The 21,187-nt window shown below is 44.4% G+C and overlaps 1 protein-coding gene across 2 annotated transcripts in view; it reads right to left on the reverse strand.

Moving 5' to 3' along the window:
- Nucleotides 1-6,345: 6,345 nt before the first annotated feature.
- tmem132e (transmembrane protein 132E) overlaps nt 6,346-21,187 on the reverse strand; it is a 334,649-nt gene continuing 319,807 nt past the window's right edge. For both annotated transcript variants that reach the window (XM_035179084.2, XM_035179083.2), the window contains exons 8-9: nt 15,622-15,816; nt 6,346-11,252 (exon numbers count right to left, since the gene is read on the reverse strand). In XM_035179084.2, the coding sequence (XP_035034975.2) occupies nt 10,182-11,252; nt 15,622-15,816 (1,266 nt within the window). In that variant the 3' untranslated portion in view covers nt 6,346-10,181. The remainder of the gene's footprint in view (nt 11,253-15,621; nt 15,817-21,187) is intronic.

Below are 21,187 nucleotides of genomic sequence, written 5' to 3' on the forward strand. Positions count from 1 at the left end.
AGCCGTGATGAATAATGGTTTTGTTGTCCTTGGTTGCAAACCCACACTCCCGTAGAAGAGACAAAAGAATATCGTCCAAATGGATTTATTAAAAAGGTTGAAAATAATATAAAATAAACCCCCATCAGGACCCTGGTGGCTGTTCCCCGCCTCTGCACAGCCGGTCCTCTCTGACGCTCGCTCGCCAAACGCTCCACAGCAGCTCCTGATTACACAGCGTTTCAAGAAGGTGAATAATGTTGGTTTGGACGGGGGGGGAGAGAGACGCTGGCACAGCACATTGACCTGGAACCTAAGAGTTGTCAACATGTGTCTGTGGAGGCAGCTTGTTTTTTACGCTGCCTCTCTATTGGCAACCTGTGTTTCAGCATTTTCCCCTAACCCCCCCCCCACACACATTGATTTTCAGCCCTAAGTGCAACGTCGATGTGTCAAAGCTGCAGAAGAGATCTCGTTACGTTCCACTGAGGATTCGTTTCCCCTCGTATTCATGTCTGCAAAGAAATGCAATCTTTGCAGACATGAAATCCTGAAGAGTGTGTGTTTGTCTTTCACATAACAGAAGACAACAGAAGACAACAGAAGACAACAGAAGACAACAGGAGATTTTCTGGGTCAATGTCGTTCACAACAGAAAAATGTCCAGTTCAGGCGAAGGGGAGGAGCCTGAGCGTGCAGGTAGATGGACATAACGTAGAAAGAGCAGTGTTGTTGTTTACAGCTCATCCCAACAGGCGTTGGACATTATCACCAAAAGCTCTGGAATCTCCTCGTCCTTCCAAGTTGACGTCTTCGTCTTCTACGCGTACGACTCCTCTTCTTCATCCTGAGATGTTTGTGTTGTTCCAGTATCGAGTCCGTAGCAGAAATCAGTTCTGTGCATAACCCTTTATTTGGAATTTCTGGGAGGGGCTTTACGTGACAAAGACAAATGTCTGAGTCAGTTGCTCTGGACGTCCTCTTGAAGTTTCTCCTGCCAGTCCCCCTAGAATAATGAGCCCATGTGAGAACACAGCAGAGAAATGCATGTGCAGGATTCACAACAAGCGAATTGATGTTTGACGTTTCTAGCGACGGATGCAAAACTGGAAGAATAAAAATGTCTCGGAGACGAGGACATGGCCACGAGGCTCAAGAGCTTTTTGGAGATAAAGGCCAAAGCCGGTGTGGATGTGCTGTAAATGAAAACATGATTTCCACAGCAGAGTTTCTACGTGACGTCCTGCCTCCTGCTGCTCTACAGGCTCCCCCCCCTCCCCTGAAGCTTCCAGACATTTTCCTGTTGTCGTGAACGAGTCGGACCCGGACAATCACAAAAAATGTGAAACTTCAGACAATGTCCAGACCTAATTTTCTGTACATCCTCCAGAGTGGATGTGTGAAAACAGCTTTTGATAGAAGCCTCTGGTTACATTCTGTCTGACTCTGGTTTGAAACTCTATCCAGGATCGCGTCTCTTTCAAAGTCGATCTCAGAATCTCTCTGAATCCTGTCCAGTGTTCAGTGTAAATTAAAAATACACAACACGAGATTCTGTACAGTTGTTGTGGAGGATCAGGGAAAGAAAAGTCTGATGCAAACTTCAGCCCGTCCCTTTGTCGGTCGTGTCTACAGCAATGTACATATCAAAATTAGCCTTTTGAATCAGCCTGTGAATTCGTCTTCAGTAGGAAACTATGAGCTCGAGGTTGACAACCACAGACGAGAGAAATATGAGGAATAACACAACTGGCTTTGCTCTCTTCAGGGGATTTGCTGTCAGTAACAGAAATATTGAATATTGCCACATACCCACCACTTCCCTCTGTTTTCTGAGCTGCACAAAAAAACACCGTTCACCTCCGTTGTGTCGGGGCGGCGGCAGCTCGCTGCAGTCGATCATCGGCGTTAATCAGTGCGTGCTCCGCGCCGCTGTAGTAACGTTAACAGTTCTGTACAGACGTGATCCTCATTGATCTCGGGGAAGTGTCGAAATCTACTTTTTTTTCCCGGGCCCCTCAACTTTTCCCCCAACCCGTCTGTCTGCTGCTATTTCTGGCCGAGATTTCTTACCTCATCTCCCCAGAGAAGGAGCTTTAACTCACAAGGAAGGAATATATGGAAAGAGGAATGTGAACAACATAGCTGGATTTTCTTCTATTTTTTTTTGCAACCAGTCACATAGAGAGTTGCAGCCCTTACCACAAATGCAACACGTCTTGTCTCAGCATTGCATTCTGGTCTATGGAGGCAGCTGTCAGTGCTGCGGCTGTTATCTCTGCTCCTGCTATGATGGATCTCTCCCTGTATGGCTGCTGAGCGCCTGTGAAAGTGGTCTAGAAAGAAGCCTCTCCCTTTGATTCGCGGGGAATGACACTGAAACCTGACATTTACTGCTGATGTTTTATATAGTTAAAGATATTTCTGCTGTCAGGCCTCGTTGTAGCTGCTCTTGAAACATCCTGACGTGAGTTCACAGGCTCCATGACTGGCCTGTTATCCACAGGAATGAAATAAAAAACAAAAACATTACCAAACATAAAAAACGGACCCGAAATGTGAACTACATTACCGACAGCTTCTTCTTGGCTTTTCAGCAGTTTGAGGCTGAAATGTTGAAGGAGACACGTTAAAATCATGTCGTATAAATAGTACAGATAGGACAGATTCATATTTACCTCCTCCAGGGAGAGCATGTTTTCATAGTTTGCAGGATTACGAAGAAACTACTGAACCCATGTGATTGGAGTTCGGGCCTAGAAAGAGCTCATTAACTTTTAATGGTGACCGAGACGTTTCAAACGAGCGTATTTACAAATGCATGAGCCACAACACAACCGCACAATCCACAACACAACTACGAAAGCCACACAAAGGAAACACAACCAGAATGGAAGCGAGTTTATAATGAAACAAGCTGAGTCACTGTGGTCAAGCCAGTCGCCGCTTACAATTCCAAGCTTTTCTATTTGAGGTGTTATGTACGGATGCAGTTGTGTTGCAGCTTTTTGTACTGTAGCTTTTTCTTTTTCCTAAACTTTTAGATTAACCTATATAACATGCTAGACTAGAGGAAAGAAAAACTGAAAAAGCATCACACGTCACCTTTAAATGAGCTGCAATTAAAGGTTCAGTGTGTAGAGTTTAGTGACATCTAGTGGTGAAGTGTCATGTTGCAGCTGAACACCCCTCACCTCACCCTCCCCTTCCAAAACACGAAAGAGAACCTGTGATAGCTTCAGTCGTCATAAAAACTCAAAAGGTTTAGTTTGTCCAGTTTGGGCTACTGTAAAAAAACATGGCGGCCTCCGTAGAGAGGACCACATGTCAATATAAAGTACTTAAATATAAAGTATTTACCTTTAAATGTCAGTCGGGGACATGAAGTACGATATCTGTGCATTGTGTCCTGAGACACTCGTCTTCTCTCCTCCTGCAGTGCGTCTCCTCCCGAGCGGTTGGACGTGAGCACTGGTTTTGTCGGCGCCCCACTGTCACGATGACCCGTTATTACAGGTCGGTCCAGGTGTGAACGGCTGCTCTGCCCACAGATTGATTCCCTGTGACTCAGCCTCTGCTGCACTTCGCATCGGAAAACAAATCACCAACGAGCCGGAATCCATCCCACTGCTGAAAAGGCCGCTGACGTGATGCGTCACAGGAATAATGTGTTGAACCGGAGACGTCCTGTTATCACAGCTGCAGTCGAACTGTTTGTTGTGAGCTGTGATTAAATGGATCAGAAGCAGGAAATGACTAAATGGATTTGACTTCTGCTCCGAGTTTACTGTATTTATGAAATATTAAATTGCCAGTGGCTTTTTTTTTCCCAAGGACCAGGGATCTGTACTGTTTACTCTCTTACAATGACAAGAAAGGCCTTTTATTCTATTCTCTCTTCTGACTGCAGCGTCAGTAAAAGGTTAACATAAAATATTATTAGCTTGAAGCAGCAGCTCCTGCAAGTTTGAATTTGCTTTCTATGAAAAGTGTTTCTGAAAATTTGAAACATTTGGGGAATTTTGATCGTATTTCTCGAGTATTTTCAGATTTCATGAACCGTCTCCGTGGATTCACGAGGCTCCACTGGGACCTGAACATACTGTGCAGTGTGTGCACACATGCTATGATCACAGGACACTCCAAAGAACACTTGTGACTCTTTTCTATCTATATATATATATATATTTTGAATGTGTCACATGTGATTAGAGGCAGCGGCTGCAGCAGGAGGCAGCAGTTTACTGCAGCACTATAGTGTCCTGGCCTGTATGGAGGAGTCGCTGCTGACAGGAGCTGCAGAGCTCAGACCCCCTGGCACTTCGGCTCAAACACACACACAGATAAACCTTGGCAGCTCCTCGCAGCCCGTGGTGTGTTCTGTATGAAGATGTGTTTGCTTTTCGTTAGGGGATGTATATTTTTATTATTATATTCCTGGAGACAATATGTGCAGATGCAGACGAGAGAGTGACGGGAAGAAGAAGTTATTAAAGATCGTCAGTTTCTTTTGAATCTGGCTCGTATATGTAACTGCTTCCGTGTGAAGATGCTGAATTTGAACCTTTACAAAGACATAATCTGTGGATCAGTTTGATTCAGGTGCAAAGATAAGACGAGGAAACACGAGGAAAACATTTTTATATTCATCTCTCGTTTGATTTCAATAAGCAGATCGCCTTCGATTTAAAAATATAAATGTGTTACTATTTCTTCAAAGTCGGGGGGGAAGCATCTCTCTCATCTGTTGTATTTTCATTTTAATTTTTGTATATTGTATATTTTTTTGTACTTTCACCATGTTTTATAGCTGCTGCTGTAAAAAGTAAAAAATCTTTATCGTTGGATCAATAAAGTTTATCTCCTCTTTTCTGTGGAACTGTCGGGAATCTGCTCAACAGAAGAAGCAGCAGTTAACGTCCAGATTTTACATTTCTGCCATTAGATAATAATGTGCATTTTTATACACAACTATAAATATGAAAATCCATCTAAACTATAATATAAAATGTTAATCTGGCGATCAGCTGTCAGCATCTGTCTCTTCAGTCCCATGGACGCACTCATTCTCTCCTAATGACCTCGGAGCCTCGTCTGAGTTCTCAGGACTTTGAACTCACGGAGTCAACACGAGCCAGACTTCAAATGAAAAGCTGCGAGTGTGGATTTCGTGAACAGGAGCAGCTGAAGGAGCAGAAAAGATGCAGCAGAGCCGGTTGTGCTCACGTCTGTGCAGGATCTTCACGCTCCTGCAGCGAATGCCTTCAGACTCGCCACAGCGAGGGGTGAGCAGCGGTGACCCGTGGACTTCAAACACTGGTAGGACTCATGCCAGGATCTGATCAACCCCCGCCAGGGACACATGCATGGATGAAGGTGTAACACGTGCACTGTATACTGTACAGTTAGGAATAAACTAGAGTAACTCTCTGCTGCTGTATGCTGCCGTCAACCAGAGCAGTTTATTCTACGTGTCTCAATTCAGCGGCTGCATTTTCAGACTGATTGCATCGCAGCCCGTCCCAAATCGAAGGTTTCTTCAAATGAAGGCAATAAATGTTTCCTTTCATCCTCCAAGAAACTGCGGCTTTATTGTAACAAACTGTTTTTTTCGAAGAGCCGACGAGACACCTGATGCTCGAGTGCAGGCTTTAACTCAAATTAGCAGCCGACGGTAGACGTGCTAAAAACCAAGAGGCATTGAAACTTTCTTGTTGCCAAGCAACAGGAATAAGAGCAGGACAAGCGGGCGGCGCTGATCACGGAAAACCTCTGTGGACCCGACTGTCTCATTCAGTGTCCTCAGCTCAGCCTTCACGGTTCAGCCATGAAGACCAACTCCGCCTCACAGGGACGGACTTTACACAGATTATATTCCGGACTCATTGGAGATCACCATGACCTTTGACCTTTGACCACCCAGATCTAATCAGTTATTTCATAAGTGAACATTTGTGCTAAATTGTGCTAAAGGGACTTTGGACGGGGAACCCGAAAACCTTCTGACTCTGGTCCCTGGCTGCTGCGGAGGCATTAACAGGTTTGTTGTGAAAGTTAAAACAATGTTTAAGCGAGATATGAAGTGCTGAAGCATGATCATTACCTCCTTACAGTGTATAAATCAAACATGTTTGCATCAGTTCCCTGGTGAAGCATTAAGTGGCCAATGAGCCGAATCCCTCAAGGTCACAGCGTTCCTTCATGTCGGAGGCGACTGGGCTGAATCCCTGATAACGTCTCTGCTCACACACACACACACACACACACACACACACACACACACACACCACGCATGAGAGAGTTTGATAAATACACAAAATACACATTCTGCTTTGGTCCAGTAAATGAAGTAAAGGGACAAATCACTTGTGTATTGCATTTTCTTTAGTACTTTACATTTAACAGGAAAATACAAGGGTTTGTTTTCAAGAGAATACATGAAATTTAACGGTGCTCTGTACATTAACATAGTATAGTCAGTGTGGTGGTAACTTGGCACAGCCAACTGAGTCGTGCACGTCGTGCACAGTTTCCACAGGGAGAGCAGGAAAATACAATTCAAGATCTTCTATTACATGTTGTTAAGAAGACTAAAGTTTCTATTAGCAGCTTAAAGACAATTTAAAAAAGAACCAATATATATGCAGCGTTACTGAAACAGCGTTACAAAAAAAATGAAAAAAACCCACAGACGAATGCGAAGTAGGATGTAGAAATGATCTATAAATCAGAGTTTTTCTGTTTTGTATAATATTATGTGCAACATATTTACATATCGTGTGAGTAAATTTGTGGGAAAAACTGGAAAAAATCGTGAACAGAACAGTTGAAAGAAGCTGCTATTAGACACTTAATCCATTACACCGACGCCACCAGATCGAGGCTGACAACACGAAACACACAAAACAAGCCAGTTGGAGTTAAGGAGCCTACATTCATCCTGAGACACGTGAATGTTGAAAGTGTTAAAACGCTCCCAGCTTCTCTCAGCTCTCATGGCAGATCGAGGTCGATGCTGTGGCTGAAGGACGGGGCTTGGACTCGCAAAAAAAAAAAGAAGTCTCATCCTCTTTCCCTTTCAAAAGATGTTAAACACGGATTGAAGATTATTTTACAGCTCGTTGCTCATTTTCAAACACGAGGAACAGAAAGAGGTCATGCAGTAAAAATCAAAAAGCTTCGAGTCCCAATCCAGGATTTATCGATATATCAAATGTGGGTAAATATATATATACATGTAGAATATTGAGAGGTCTGGTTTACAGATGGAAAAGAATCTCAAAGCATCTTACAACGTAGCTGGAGGACACTGTGTCCGTCTTTAGATCACGTTTAACAATTGTTTTTAGCTGTAACATGAAATCAGCAAACGAATAAGGAGCTGAACTAAATAGAAAACATGATGCTGGTATTTCTTCCACAAGGAGAACGATTCTGGATTGGGACTCTAACGAGGCTGCCGGGGCTGAGAAGCAGGAAGGATGGAAAACCAAATGAACAAGAGCTTAGCGCTCCTCATCACCGCAGAGGGAACAGGTGACACTGGGGTTTCTCAGCAAAAAAAATCTGTCAGTCAAGTCGGTTAGCACGAAACAATGAGAGAAATCCAAGCCCTTAGAAGCAGCGGAGGAGAGAATTAAAGGAAAGTGACACGGAAACTAATTTTCCGTCTCGTCGTTGCTTCATTAGTCCTGAAAGAGAACTTGTTCCGTGTGAGATCTGAGCCGGAGGAACATCAAGCTTCAAACGTCGTCTCCAGTCGTCCACACTCGTGATGAAAAGTCACCGCAACTGCAATTAAATATACAAACTCTGCCTTCAGCTACTACGCTTCTGCAACTTCCCGTCGAAATCGCACTTTCTGCTCTTTCCCTTCTGCTTTAGTGTCGTGTTGTCAGTCAACCTTTAAAGTCGGTGTGAAGGATTTGTCTCTAAACACATTAAACATGTTAGAAAATAATATCTAAAATCAAAGTGAGGAGACTAATCTGTGACGTACTGACCTGTGTTCGTTTATCTGTTTTGTGTCTGGGTATTTTCTCGGGGGGCGCGCTAAGAACGAGCACAACCTCTCCTGTACGACTGTGACGATATATAAAAATAGAGCACATTAGCATCAGTGATTCTCCTGCTGAGTTGCCTGTTTCAACACCTACTACGACTCGCTAGCTAGCTACGCCTCCGTCCTGCACGATGCATGGTCCGCGGATGCCAGAATTAGCAGAACTTCTTACTTAAACTTCGTAAGAGTGATGAGTATTAAAGAAAAGGTGGAGAAGTTAACACTGGGTAACTTTCAAATAATCTGCTCCTACTGGTGAATGTGGCCAAACCCGTTTTTCATTCCTCCGATGAGACAAAGCTGCCTTGTGTGGTTTGTTTCAGCAAAAAAACGGGAAAAAATAACAACTTGCCCAAACCTGCAGAAACTCACATTTTCTGTTTTCTTTACACAGACTTTACAAATTCAACATCGCAATTAGCACAAGAAAACCTGCACTCGACCTCCACTGGTGTTCTCACCCACTCTGAATTGCCAATGAAGCCAATCAGCATCTTGTGTGAGATTCCTGTTCGAAACGAAATCCTCCGCAGCATCTTCACGGCCTCCGGCGTCAGAGCTGCGAGTGTCTGGTCCCGTTCAACAAAATTCAGCCGAAGCAAATCCGTGACCCCCCCCTCGGGTTCGATCTCACATATCAAACATAACAGGGATTACAGACGGAACACAGTGGGTCTGAAACACATCATGACAACATGGGATGACCATGAGTTAAAGGATGGAGCAAAATCAATAATCTGTTCAGTAATCTTCTCTGTGGGTGGAGGACGTTTTTTTTCCTGCAGAGTTTAGAGGATCTTGTTTTCAGCGAGAAGGTTTCAGTTCTCCCAGAAGGCCTGGGGGTCCCAGCCTGAATTTAAAGGAAGGGAAATAAATCAAGAGATTTCGATCCGTCACAGTTCTGGTGCATAGCAAAATTCTCGCGCTCGACAATCAAATGCGATACCAGCTTAGTTAGAAAGCTGCAGCTCTGTCGGGACGTCACCGAGGCAAAACCTTCTACTCACGACAAGACTATAAAAGTTTCAACACATCCGCCCCAGCCGCGCACTTCCCTCAGTTGGAGTGACTAACGTGTTAAATGTGTGGCGCCCGGCGGCGACTCCCGCTCGATACGATATATACATATACTAGAGAGAGGGATGTCTGCGTGTAGGCCGGACATGGCATGCGTGTAATGCATGGTAACATACTTACTTCTGCGGTGTGTGTGAATGATTATAGAACTACAATACAAACATTTACAAATTTGGAAAAAAGTTGCTGATTGTGCCTCGAGATCCCCGGCCATGCAAAGACTGTGAGAGGCCCTCACAGCACACAAGCTCTTTTTCTACTTACACCTCATGCTGGAGATCAGCTGTGGTGTTCTACACGGCTGCTCTCACTGCGCTGGCTCGAGCCGCGGTGAGGACACGTGTTCCGGAGGAGTGAACTGTGAGCGTTTTTTTGATAAGGCATTAGATTCGATGGGGACCAGGAGGACTAGTTGTCGGGCACTGTTTGAGACGACCTATGAAATGTAGAAAAATCTAAAGAATGAGCATGAGTACAAACCATGAGTGTGCTGCACCGAGAACAACAACGAAAGAAGTTTTGCCGTCAAAAGAACAAGTTTTCCTACTTTGGCAAAAAAACAAAATGATTTTTTTTTTTCTTTTCTTTTTTTTAAACTTTCACGAGAGTCTTTGACAGTTTTCTGTTCATCAAAGGCCTCTGAGTTTGGCGTAGGTACAGTTACTACAGAGTCCCAATGAACCAGCGAACACGTGGCTCAAACTAAACCTCCTGTCCACATCAGGCTTCCTCTCCCAAACTGATCCCGGAGCAGCTCTCACGTCTGGCCATGGCTCGGCTTCCCCAGTGAAACACTTATTTCCCCGTAGCCACAATTTTACAGGTTTCTCTAGTGATCGAGATCCTGTGGTCAAGTCTTTGGCTTCTTCCTCCCTCCTCTTCCGTGTGAGCGTGTATGAGATTACAGCACTGTGCAAACTAAATGGAACAGACCTGAACCGAAACAACAATTGGCCTTTTAGTTTGTGAAAAAATTACCTTTCACAGAGGTGAAAAAGAGAAAAATAGAAAGTAACGTTTCTTTAGAAAGCCGAGAGCAGTGCTTCACACCGCACCGCTTCTCTCAGGCTATTTCTTTTATTCTGCGCATGTAGTCGTGCAGTTCCTCTGGGTCTTGAAAGCCCATGTCTTGGCACACCCACTGAATGTCCTCCTCATCTGCAATGGGGATGGAGTTGTAGGGCAGCTCCTCTGTGGGGAGGGTGGTGAAGGTGGTGAACTTCACTCTCTTGCGCTTGGAGGTGGGTGAGCTGGCGTCCTCGCTGTTCTCCTTCGTCGAGCCACCGGAGCTGCCGTCGCCGCGCCCGTGCACCTGGCTCTGAACGCTGGTCTGGGAACTGCCACTGCTGTGGTGGTCGCCGTGACAGCAAGTCTGTACGCCCTCCAAAGGGTTACTGGGACTCTCTATCTGCTGCGGGGAGAGGTCGCACTGGGCCCTCAGGGGCTGGCCGTTTCCCAGGAACACCCAGTGGTGGGAGTGGTCCATGTTGGCCTGACCTTCGGGCGGGATCCGCTTGTGTCGGTATTTCAGCACAAAGACGATGCAGTTGATGAGAAAGACCAAGATGGCCAGACAGAAGACTCCCAGCAAAGCGTACATGCCAATCTCCAGGTCGGTCATGTTGCGAGGTGAATGCACAAAGTCGTCTTCCTCCTCTTCGTCGCTCTCAGTCGGTTGCTCCTCATTGCTAATCGTGGGGAAGTTGGTGTAATCGATGGGAACACTGGCCGGCTGCTCGTTGGACGTCTCATAAACTCTTCCATTGATGTTGGGATCGAGGATTGTGCGTCTCGTGACGGGCACCAGCTCGATCTCGCCCTCTGTGGTCACCTCTTCCTCGGAGTCTTCCTCCGGGCCAAACCGGACCTTCGCATACACCGCAGCAGACGCGATGACGCTCTTGCGCTTGGTCTTCTGGCACGCCTCACAGATGGTCATTTCTACACGAACGATCTCGCCGGATCCCTCGCCCTCCGCCACCACCACGGGCCAGCGCTGCTGAGGCTCCTGGGACACGGACACCACCTTGTCGTCCAGCGTGGAGGCGTTGAGGTTGTAGTCTTTGGGGTCGAAGTACGTCAGCGTCGCGGCTGTGTTGTCGCTGAAAAGCATCCAGATAGAAAAACTGGCCTCCTGTTGAGCAAGAAGAGAGAAACAGAACATGGAGGGTTAGTTTCTCTACAGTCATTTAACTTTGACACCAGAACCAAAATGTTTTGTTTGAATCGAATAAATGTTTTTATCACAACAGAAATTCAATTAGTCAACAGGAATGATCTCTGTTTGATCTCTAAGTTTAATCAGCTGAATATAGCATCTAACGGGTCTGGAGAATTTTTATGATTGTATTTTCACTTTCTTTAACATTTCATGATAAGGTGCCGCAGCTGCTTGTTTTTCAATGTTCAGTTTCATCTGTTTGTGTATTTTTAGTTCTGTTGTCTAACTTGTCTATGATCGGGAATAGACGTCTTGGGATGCAAATTTCAGAAGTGTAATCTAATCTAATCTAAATTGTAGTATTCCTCTCTCACATGTTTGTTTCATAATTTCTGAAACTCGACGTGCCATAAATATAAGTAATTCCCCAAAACACAAAGCTGTGGCTCTGCCGTTTGTTTGTATTTCTCTAAAGGACACTTCATCGGTCCAGGTCCGATTCTTTCTGAGCTCTTGATCGACTGAGCCTTCGAAGTTCTGGACTCGCACAGATCCCTAAATCTCCGGAGCATTAGCGAACATCCACGGTTCCTCGCGCTCGGTTCAGACCTCGACCTGCGTCTGATGTGCACAGCAGAAGAAGAAACACTGTCAAGCCCGCAGGAGGACGGGGGTGCAGGGAAAGTCTGCGTTGTCCTGAAGGCTAACACACGGACAGATGTGGGACATGCAGCAGTGCGAGCTCCCGATGACGCGGTTTTTGTCTGTCTCTTCTTTTGTTTGTTTGTGTTTAGTCTTCTCACTTTGTGTTTTCTATCACGCTTCACTGTGTCTCTGCCCCCCCCTGCAGAGACGCCGGATGAGATGCATGCTGGGTATTTGACAACATTGATCTGCCGCACAGTAAACCCGGCGACTGTGTAATCAACGCAGCGTTTGACAGTCGCCTTTGTTTACAGCTCTTTTCAACCTACAATTAGCGGAGCCGACAAAGAGGGAAACAGTGACGTTTGTAAAACAGAGTCCGACAGGTTTGCTTCTGTTGTTTGATTCTCGTACAAAAGGCAGGTGCACGCTGCGTCATCTCAGGGTGAAACTCCTGGACGTCATCTCCAGTTTGGGAGATGACGTCTTTGTTGTCATGGTATTCCACCAGGAGCCTGTCCCCCCTATCAGCTCAGGACGACAGAATGAAGACAGCCTTTGATACGGATCATTTGAATAATACATCCAACGACTCTGCTACCAAATAAGCTGATATAGGGGAGAGGAAATGTGCGGGCGTTCTTTTTCCGACAAAACAACTGGCACCTGCTGCTCCGTGCAGATCTGCTGCAGGGACGTAGGAGGTTGGGTAAAGTGTTGCTAAAAAGAAAAAGGCGAGTGGCACTATTACTAATTTTGCATCGAACCTACTCGAGCTTTAGTACGAAGGAGTGAAGTCATGAGAAACTCTGAGGAGGCTCTGAGATGTCAAAGCAGCGTTTCCCATTAATGATAAAGACTGTGGCAACCCGTCATATCCCAGTTTGTCCTGCTAGTTTCATGAAAACATACGAGATCTCTAACTTATTCATCGTGTGCTCGCTTGCCCCGATCTTTTCATAAAGTCGTTACCGTTCATGCAGGCGGTCGGACCTCGAGGTTTCAACTGGAGATGTGAAATACAGTTTCCTCTCTCACACACGAGAACTTCCCTTTAATTATTGAGTCTGCGTACCTGTCTCTTCCAATCTAGAGACAGTGAAACAAAACTCATGGATCTGCCAATTTACACAGATCCACTCCGAAACTGAATGGGTTCATGTCGTGATAATCCATCCAGTGCTTTTCTTCTTAATCCTGCTAACTAACAGACAAACAGATGAAATCTTAATCCCCTCTGCTTTGCATGAGTTTCTTTCTTTCTCCACAAAAGAGGCAGTTTATATTTTTTAAATCCTGATATTTATGATAATGTTGTGCTGATGAGCTAAAAGATGAAGTATTTTACTACAGAACTTAAGATGCTCCACATTCCTCATTTTACCGCAGGCAATGGGCTGACATTCCTACTCAAGGAAAGGAAATTAGCCTTACAGCTTCACTCTCGTAAATTTAAAACTTTATTGTTCTGCCCTCACACTTTGTCGTATTACTCTATTTCCATAAACTCATCTGTATTTGGATGAATCTTCCCCTGATTTGTATTTTTATGGCTCCAGAGAACAAACGTATGCGTGACTGTAAAATTAACACGAACAGCTTGAATTATAAAAATAAACATCTGCGGGAAAACACTCCCCTGGAAAATGTTGACATCTGCATCAACTCGAAAACCAATAACATCTTATTAAGTTGCTCATTTAAACCGCGGTGTCGCGGCAGCAGAAATGGTTTATGACGAACCTTCAAATAGGTGAAGCTCTCGGTTCTGAGAGGAACCCTGTCAAGTGGAAAAGAGAGTAATGCAGAGGGACCTTGATTTTCCAACAATCCCCATCCATACTTTATGTGTTTCATTCATTCCGAGAGTGATAGAGAACGCTTACAAAGTTTTCCTGTGAAACAGAATCAAATGGCTTGAAATAGCTCCGGTGCTCCTCTGAGAGCTTTGCCGGCAGAGGAATTGGCTGCCTTTTATGGCCCGGCCTCGGAGAGCACTTAGGACAATACATTACAATAATTAAATTTCAAGGTAGCCAAGAAGCGGAAAGCAAGAAAAATTGGAATTTAATGCTCGCGTCTCCCTCACTGATGCCCGATGTGGTTGTCGTTGCATTTTTAGCGAATCGCGGGCCAATGAAAGGGCAAAGCAGGAGCTCAGAGACACACACACACACACACACACACACACACACACACACACACACACACACACACACACACACACACACACACACACACACACACACACACACACACACACACACACACACACACACACACATCCCTAGGTGAAGCAGGGCTGCCAATTAATTCTTTGAAGTGAACGGCCGAGATCCTTTTTCCTTTGTGAGGAGACGGAGGCAAAGGGAAAGCAGCGATTTCTGATTTTTTTCAATCCATTCTGGCAATTATTCAATAAAAGGAAAATATGAACGAGGAATTGTTAAAATGTTTAAAGGTTGTATTAAAACAGCACCGATGACAGTGAGGTTTCACTTCAGCCGCCTTCACCCTCGTGTCCTTGCTGAAGGATTTAGCTCAGAAATGATTTTATTAGCGAGAAGTGAGAGAGACGCCTGTTTGGTGACGGAGCCGCTGGAGGGATTTGAAAATAATCTTTGTTTTACTTCTCTGGAGACAGAAATAAGGAAAATACTCAAGTGTTAAAAAGGAATAAGACGTATTTTAGCGATGATGCTACAGAACCGCTGCATATACTGGAGCAAAAAGTAGGTTTTTGGACGTTATTATGAGAAAATTAACTTTTTATAATTCCTCAATATTTATTTGAAGACTTGATTCCCTGTGTTTTCTGCCAAACCAACAATTATTATGACGAGGAGCCACAAACTGAAACGTTTAAGCTCGTCCACAATTACTGTGAACTTTTCAGGGAACTGAGGCAAACTGGATATTTTTTACTTCATCCGTATAAATAAAATATATATTTTCAACACTGTGTTGTTCCATTTTTCAGACTTTATAACTTTATATTTCAGGCAGCGTTGTGGGAATTTCTCCAGGAAGCAAATGACTCATATGCAAAGTTTTCACCTCCTGCAGCAAGAAGGTTGTGTTTTCATCGGTTTGTTTGAAAATTGCAGGATTATGCAAAAAACTTCTCAACCGATTTCCATGAGATTTTTGCGGGTGGGAACTAACCGAAGGATGAACCCGTTACATCATCTCACCCTAAACCTTGGTGAAACAAAACTGTTTCCTGAAAATCAAGTTTGTATAAAGCTGCAAATACAGCAACATGTTGTTAGTTTATGGGAAAGATTTGAGTCTTGTTTATCCAAGACACATTGACATCAGACAGTTTGAGAAAAAGACTAAATCCTTAACCTCTCCTGAACCCGGACATAGACAGAGACCGGACTGCAGATGCAAACCTCGACCTCCTGAACCTCCTGGAGATTCTGCTGCAGAGATTCATTCACTCAATAAAATGTGTCGCCTCTGAACGTTTGTCAGACGCAGATTAAGTTTCCCTGCAAAACATATTTGCTGCAGCGGTTTAGTCGAATACAGAAATGTAATTTATAGGAGGAGGCAGGGCTGTGTGAGGACAAACGTTTCCTCCCCAGATTGGAAGTGAGAAGACATTTCATAATAATATAATGTAATGTAATATTCCCTGTATTTCTTGCTGGTAATCTCTTTCTGCGCGGTGTGATGAGTGGTGCTGTACCTGTTTGGGAGCGGTGAGCGTCTGCACGCCGGTCGCCTTGGCCACCATGGTGTGGCTGTTGCCGGGGCTGGGCTGCAGCGACAGGGTCAAGCCCGAGACGGCGTGAACCCGCAGCTCGGTGATGGAGACCTTGTCGTCCGTGACGGAGAAGGCAGACTCTCCCAGCACCGCATCCACCGCCAGCGGAGACTCCACCTGCGCAGGAAAACAAACCTGTTATTGTTTCTCCCTCGTGACAGAGGGGGACGTCGTTGGAGTCCAGGACAGACGAGAGCGTTATTGTCTTTCTGAAGCTCATAAAGACCGTGACAAGCCAATTTTGGATTAAAGTGCTCCGAGCTGATGTTTGCTCCAGTCCGTCTAGAATCCATGCGTCAAAGCCTCCGTGTCTATCATCGGGAAAAACAAACAAACACACCCAGTGGAGACGGAATCAATCTGCAAGCGCACGACCAAAAAAAAAAAGTGCAATCGAAAGCCGTCACCTCCTTTTCAAAGTGACAGTTTGCAGAAACACTCGTGCCCATCTGAGCGCCCCCTTCACGGCCGCTCTCGCCCTTTTCAAGTAATACCAGGCTATTCTTTTCCTTTTCTGTCTGACAGGACTCTGCAACCCGGTAGTTTAAACACTTTTAAAACATTTCACTTTGCAAGAGCGACTAGAGGTCGAGAGGGACTTGAACAACGTGAAGGGCAATTCAAGCCAAGCTGCGGCCTGGTCCTCAGACAGGGGGTGGTGGGGGGGTGGTGGTGGGGGGGAAATCTTTCCCTCCGTCTTCTAGAGGATTTTTTTTTTTACGACTGGAGCTGGCATCTGAAAGTGTGAATGGTGAAGCTCGGATCGTTCAGGGCTCCATTTAATCACCATTATTCAGTGTGAGATTGTGAAACAAAACTAGTTCCTCCACAAAAAAACAGGTTTTATAAAAGAATATATGAATAATCAAACGATTCTGTGCAGACGTCCCCCCTCACTGCGGTCGATGACATTATTTACACGGTGCTTCTTCACCTGGAGGATGCGAGGGAAGAAGCTGACTGTGTGTTTTCGACGCTTTCTACGTAATTGTTTTGATCATTTTTTTTTGTTACAACGCTCGGCTCGGAGCTCGGTGCCACATAATTTGGTGCAAAGCAATTTGTCACACGGAAGAAAAAAAAGCTCGAGCCAAATCATCTGCGGGAACAGATGCATCTGCAGGTGTCTGCTTTCATTAATTTGGTCTCAGTGCGTTATGATTTCTGTCGCACTCGAGACGCTCGTAAACTTTCTCCTCACAAACACACACACGTGCACAAAATACACACACACACACACACTTACAGCCTCTGCAGCTTGTGATTTCTTTAGAATCGAGGTTTCAAGGACAGAATAAATTCGTTTTTTATGGTTAATTCCTTTATGATCTGCACGGAGCCCTGAAGATATAAGTCACTTATCAAATAATGGCACAGTCCTGGTAGAAAAAAGAACATTTTTAAAATCTTGCCTACAAATAAGGCAGAAGCTCATCATGTCCTTTTAATATGCAACTGTTGCTTTTGTATTTCGGGCAAATATTCTGCACAAGCTGATAATGAGCCGGAGTTTGCGCAGTTACGATTCTGTCAGAGGTCGAGAACCAGCTTTCACGCACTTCACCACACCTCCTCCACTCGTGGCCGCTCTTCCTCTCCGCCTGGCGCTCGTCTTTTCTTTACACACAATCTCTCAGCGCGTGCAACTCCCCGGCCTCTGTGTTGACTCTGTGAGGTTCCTGGATTTATCATTTCACAGAAAACCTGAATCAAATCCTCACAACTATGGCGACACGTTCCATTCGTGGGGCAAAACAAAGCAAATATAATCATGAAAGAGGAGTTTGAGCTTCTTTTTTTAAGCTCTGATCATTGCTTTTGTATTTGTTTTCAATATGTGAGGAGCAATAAATGATCAATCCATCCATTTATTATCTATTCTGCATATTTTAAGGGTTGTTGGGAGGCTGGGGCAGATCCCCGCTGACATTGGGCCGACAGAACCCAGCAGAACCTGGAGTACCCAGAGGAAATGAACGCAGACACGGGGAGAACATGTAAACACAGAAAGACCCTGGAAAAACTCAGTGGTCGTTAATGTGCAACTTGCTGAGGCCTAGTCAGACTTTTCTTTTACAGATGCATCGTCTGCCCAGTTTGAAAGTCTCAATTAGAAAGTCCAGGGTCAATTTTTAGTCCCTGTGCTGAGGTGTCATCCTTGTGTTCGGGGCCTTGTCCTCAGAACATAAAAGATTTCTTATTATTGTGGTGCAGTTAAAGCTTCTTTGTGTCTTGGAAACGTATTTCTATCTCTATTCTCCACCTCCGATCAATTTACACCTTCATTCCTTTCTTCTCTCGTCTGCGTTACAACATCACACCCCGAGACTTGATGACTGTTTTCTGTTGCATTAAAAAAAAAGGAAAGAAGAAGCCGCTGCACTACACTACAACACGTTAATGCTGCTTCCTAATGTCCTCCAGCTCACAGAGGTTAATGGCTGGATACGATTAAGTGCTGCCATTAGCTGAGAGTCCTCCTGCAGCCGTCTCCCCCTGCAGCACCTCCACTCCTCCGCCCTTGACATTTTGCTTTATGTATCTCACTGTGTGAACTGTAAAGGTTTGGAAAGACGACCAGATTCAGGAGATTTTGGTGATGAGGACGTTAAGTGTCGATGCTGTAAACAAGAAACACAGAGTTTTCCACAGCAGAACTTATACGTCGTGTCCTGCGTCCAAACGCAATCAACCAAACATTTGACTATAACAACTAATAGTGAAATACTCTAAAGTTACAAAAGTACTTTTTTTTTGCAGCTCAAACTTTCTGCCGCCAGCTTCCACTTCAATTTTTTTCATCTTTTATGCGTTCTGTCTTTTTTGTGTTTTATCTTTTTAAGTGTTTTAGGGCAAGTGCAACATTCCACTCACTTTTATTCTGTTTTATTATTCTGGGTCTTACGCGATATGTCCTCGTGTTCTGTTTCTTGTTGTTTGTTACACGATGTTCTGCAGCTGCAGAGAAGAAGAAGAATTTCCCCACGGCGACATGGAAGTATATTTGATTTGATTGAATATGCTTTTGTTTGAATGTGAGAGTTGTGTAACACACAAACATGCACACGTCGGTCTGTCTGTTGTTTTGAGGACACTCATAGACTCTCGACCTCTTTATCTTAACCTTTAAACACCACAACAAAAGACCAAACCTCCACCGCTTTGCACAACCAGCTCCAGATACGATCGACAGACGGTGAAATAAAGTCTCACTCCTTCTCACTCTCTGCTTAGAGTTTCCTTCAAGCCAAAATAAGACCTCAAACCAAGTCTTCTCAAAATCTCCTCCCAATCTAGACGTAGCCTCACAACGATGGTTTGGACGTGTCCACACAACCGTACTAAGACACACACACACACACACAGCGTGCTCACAAAGCCCCGAGGCCGGATAGTAAAATGATGCATAAATAAAGTTTAAAGATTTCACGAGTTGCCTGATAAATCACTCGCACTCCAGGAGCTTTTACTGCTTCAACTCAAATATTTGCATGAAGCTCGGATGTGGAGATTTTGTTTGAACTTCTAGCTTCGAGTCCATTCCATCAGGCGTGTTGATAGAGGTGAACGTTACAGGTCCTGTTATCGATGGCGACAGGGAGGTGAAGGTCGCGTCCTGAGCAAAGTCGAGTGTGAAAAAAAACACACGTCTGTGCATAAATCCTGCCGAGGTCAGAGCGAGAGCACCCCCGCCACCGAAAACTGCCTACGATCGATTTTCTGCTATTTCCTGTAGCATTTGGCTGCGGCTGATATTTTTCACAGGCCAATTAAAGTGTCTCAAAAAGAAAATCCTAACACAATTAAAATCAATATCGGCGGCCGCGTACAAATGTCAAAACACGATTTCCCCCGCATTGTGCATCGATTGTATTAAACTTAAAAAAATGTAATCAGAATCTCAGGTTGTTTCGGGGGTTCTGTGATCCAACCTGGAGACGTCGTGTGCCGGCTTTTATTTCTCTGTTGCCATGGAACCAACGTCCTGGATATTTAAGAGTAAACTTCCATCGCTACACATTCAGGTGCAGCAGAGCGAAACTTCTGAAACTCCTCCAGTCTCCACTGTTTCTGTTTCCTCAGCTTTAATACAGCGATAATCTTCTTTTGGCCAAATGTACCTGAACACAACCTTTTCAATATTTAAAACAAAAGAGAAACAATTCCAAACACCTAATTGAAATATAGAATATAAATAGATGTATATATATTCTACATCAATAAGACACCAAGCTCTCGTTTTCTAAGAGATCTATTTAAACATGGCTCTCGGCACTTTCCGCCCACCGTTGACAAAATATTAAAAGAAGAAACAAGACTTTGAAAGCAAATACTAGAAGTGATGATGATTCATTACTTTATATTCTGAGTTTAAATGCTGCGTTTCTCCCGATGAGATGCTGAATCAAAGCTCAGTGGTTTTAAACTGGGACCGTCACCTTCTCCAGCCGTCACTTCATCATCAAACCGGGCCGATGTTTCTCTGACCTGACGTCGGTTCGAGTTCGTCCATCGCCTGGAAGTGATGTCGAATGTGGTCGGAGCTGAATCACTGAGGTTCACTGAGGCGGAACGGTCACACCTCATTTGAGACTGTGGAGATTGTCAGTCGGTCGAATCCAAAAAGTCTTCTACGGTTCTTCGGCTTTTTGGATGAGAATTTAAAAAACGTCTCCAGTCGAGTCCAGTTGAATCTTGAATTACAACAAGATATTCCTCATTTCAGCTGTTTTACAAAGCACCTCAGGTTAATATGAGCCGCTCGACCTGCGGTTAACAAATTATCTTCATGGTCACAACGTGGCGACTTGTGTCAGAGTCTCACCTCATATTTAAAATCAGACTTCAGAGGATCATCTCTGTTCCTAATTCTCTGAGGAGCAGATGAAGCAAACTTAGAGCAACACGAGGAAACTTGTTATCCTTAAATTAGCAGTTTCACAAAGAGTTTGACTGGAGCAGTGATAAACTGTTTGAAATGGGCTGTTTGACCTGTGGTGACGCTGGTTGCGGCTTTTCTTTCTAAAACTGTAAAAAGTCCATTTATGCTTTGAACTAAACCTGAATCTCAGCACATGAAACTTGTGATTTGCTAAATATCAACATGGACAAGTGTGAAGCCGACGAGACGAGCGGATCTCAGGGGATCTGAGCTCAAGGCCGAGAGAGGTTTCTGGAATTAGTTGATATTGATAGTTGATGAATTACTGACTGTAAATATGGAGAAGTTTCCTCTTTCATTCATGGATCCGACTGAGAGTCACAGCTTCAACTGTCAGAATCAGCTGCAGCGAGTTGAAGAGTGAAGCTGAACTGTGGATCAGTTCAAAAGACTCTGAAGTTATTAAAAACCAGAGTTTATCTTCAATATTCAGCAGGAAACTTTTAAAACATGAAGAATTCTGAACAGAGTTTGGTGGATTTGTTACAGCAGCAGCTCTTCTGGTTCAGGAAGCAGAGGATCATGGGTAATATCTATGAAAACCAC

This window comes from Hippoglossus stenolepis, chromosome 15 (genome assembly GCF_022539355.2).
Source record: "Hippoglossus stenolepis isolate QCI-W04-F060 chromosome 15, HSTE1.2, whole genome shotgun sequence".
NCBI lineage: Eukaryota > Metazoa > Chordata > Actinopteri > Pleuronectiformes > Pleuronectidae > Hippoglossus > Hippoglossus stenolepis.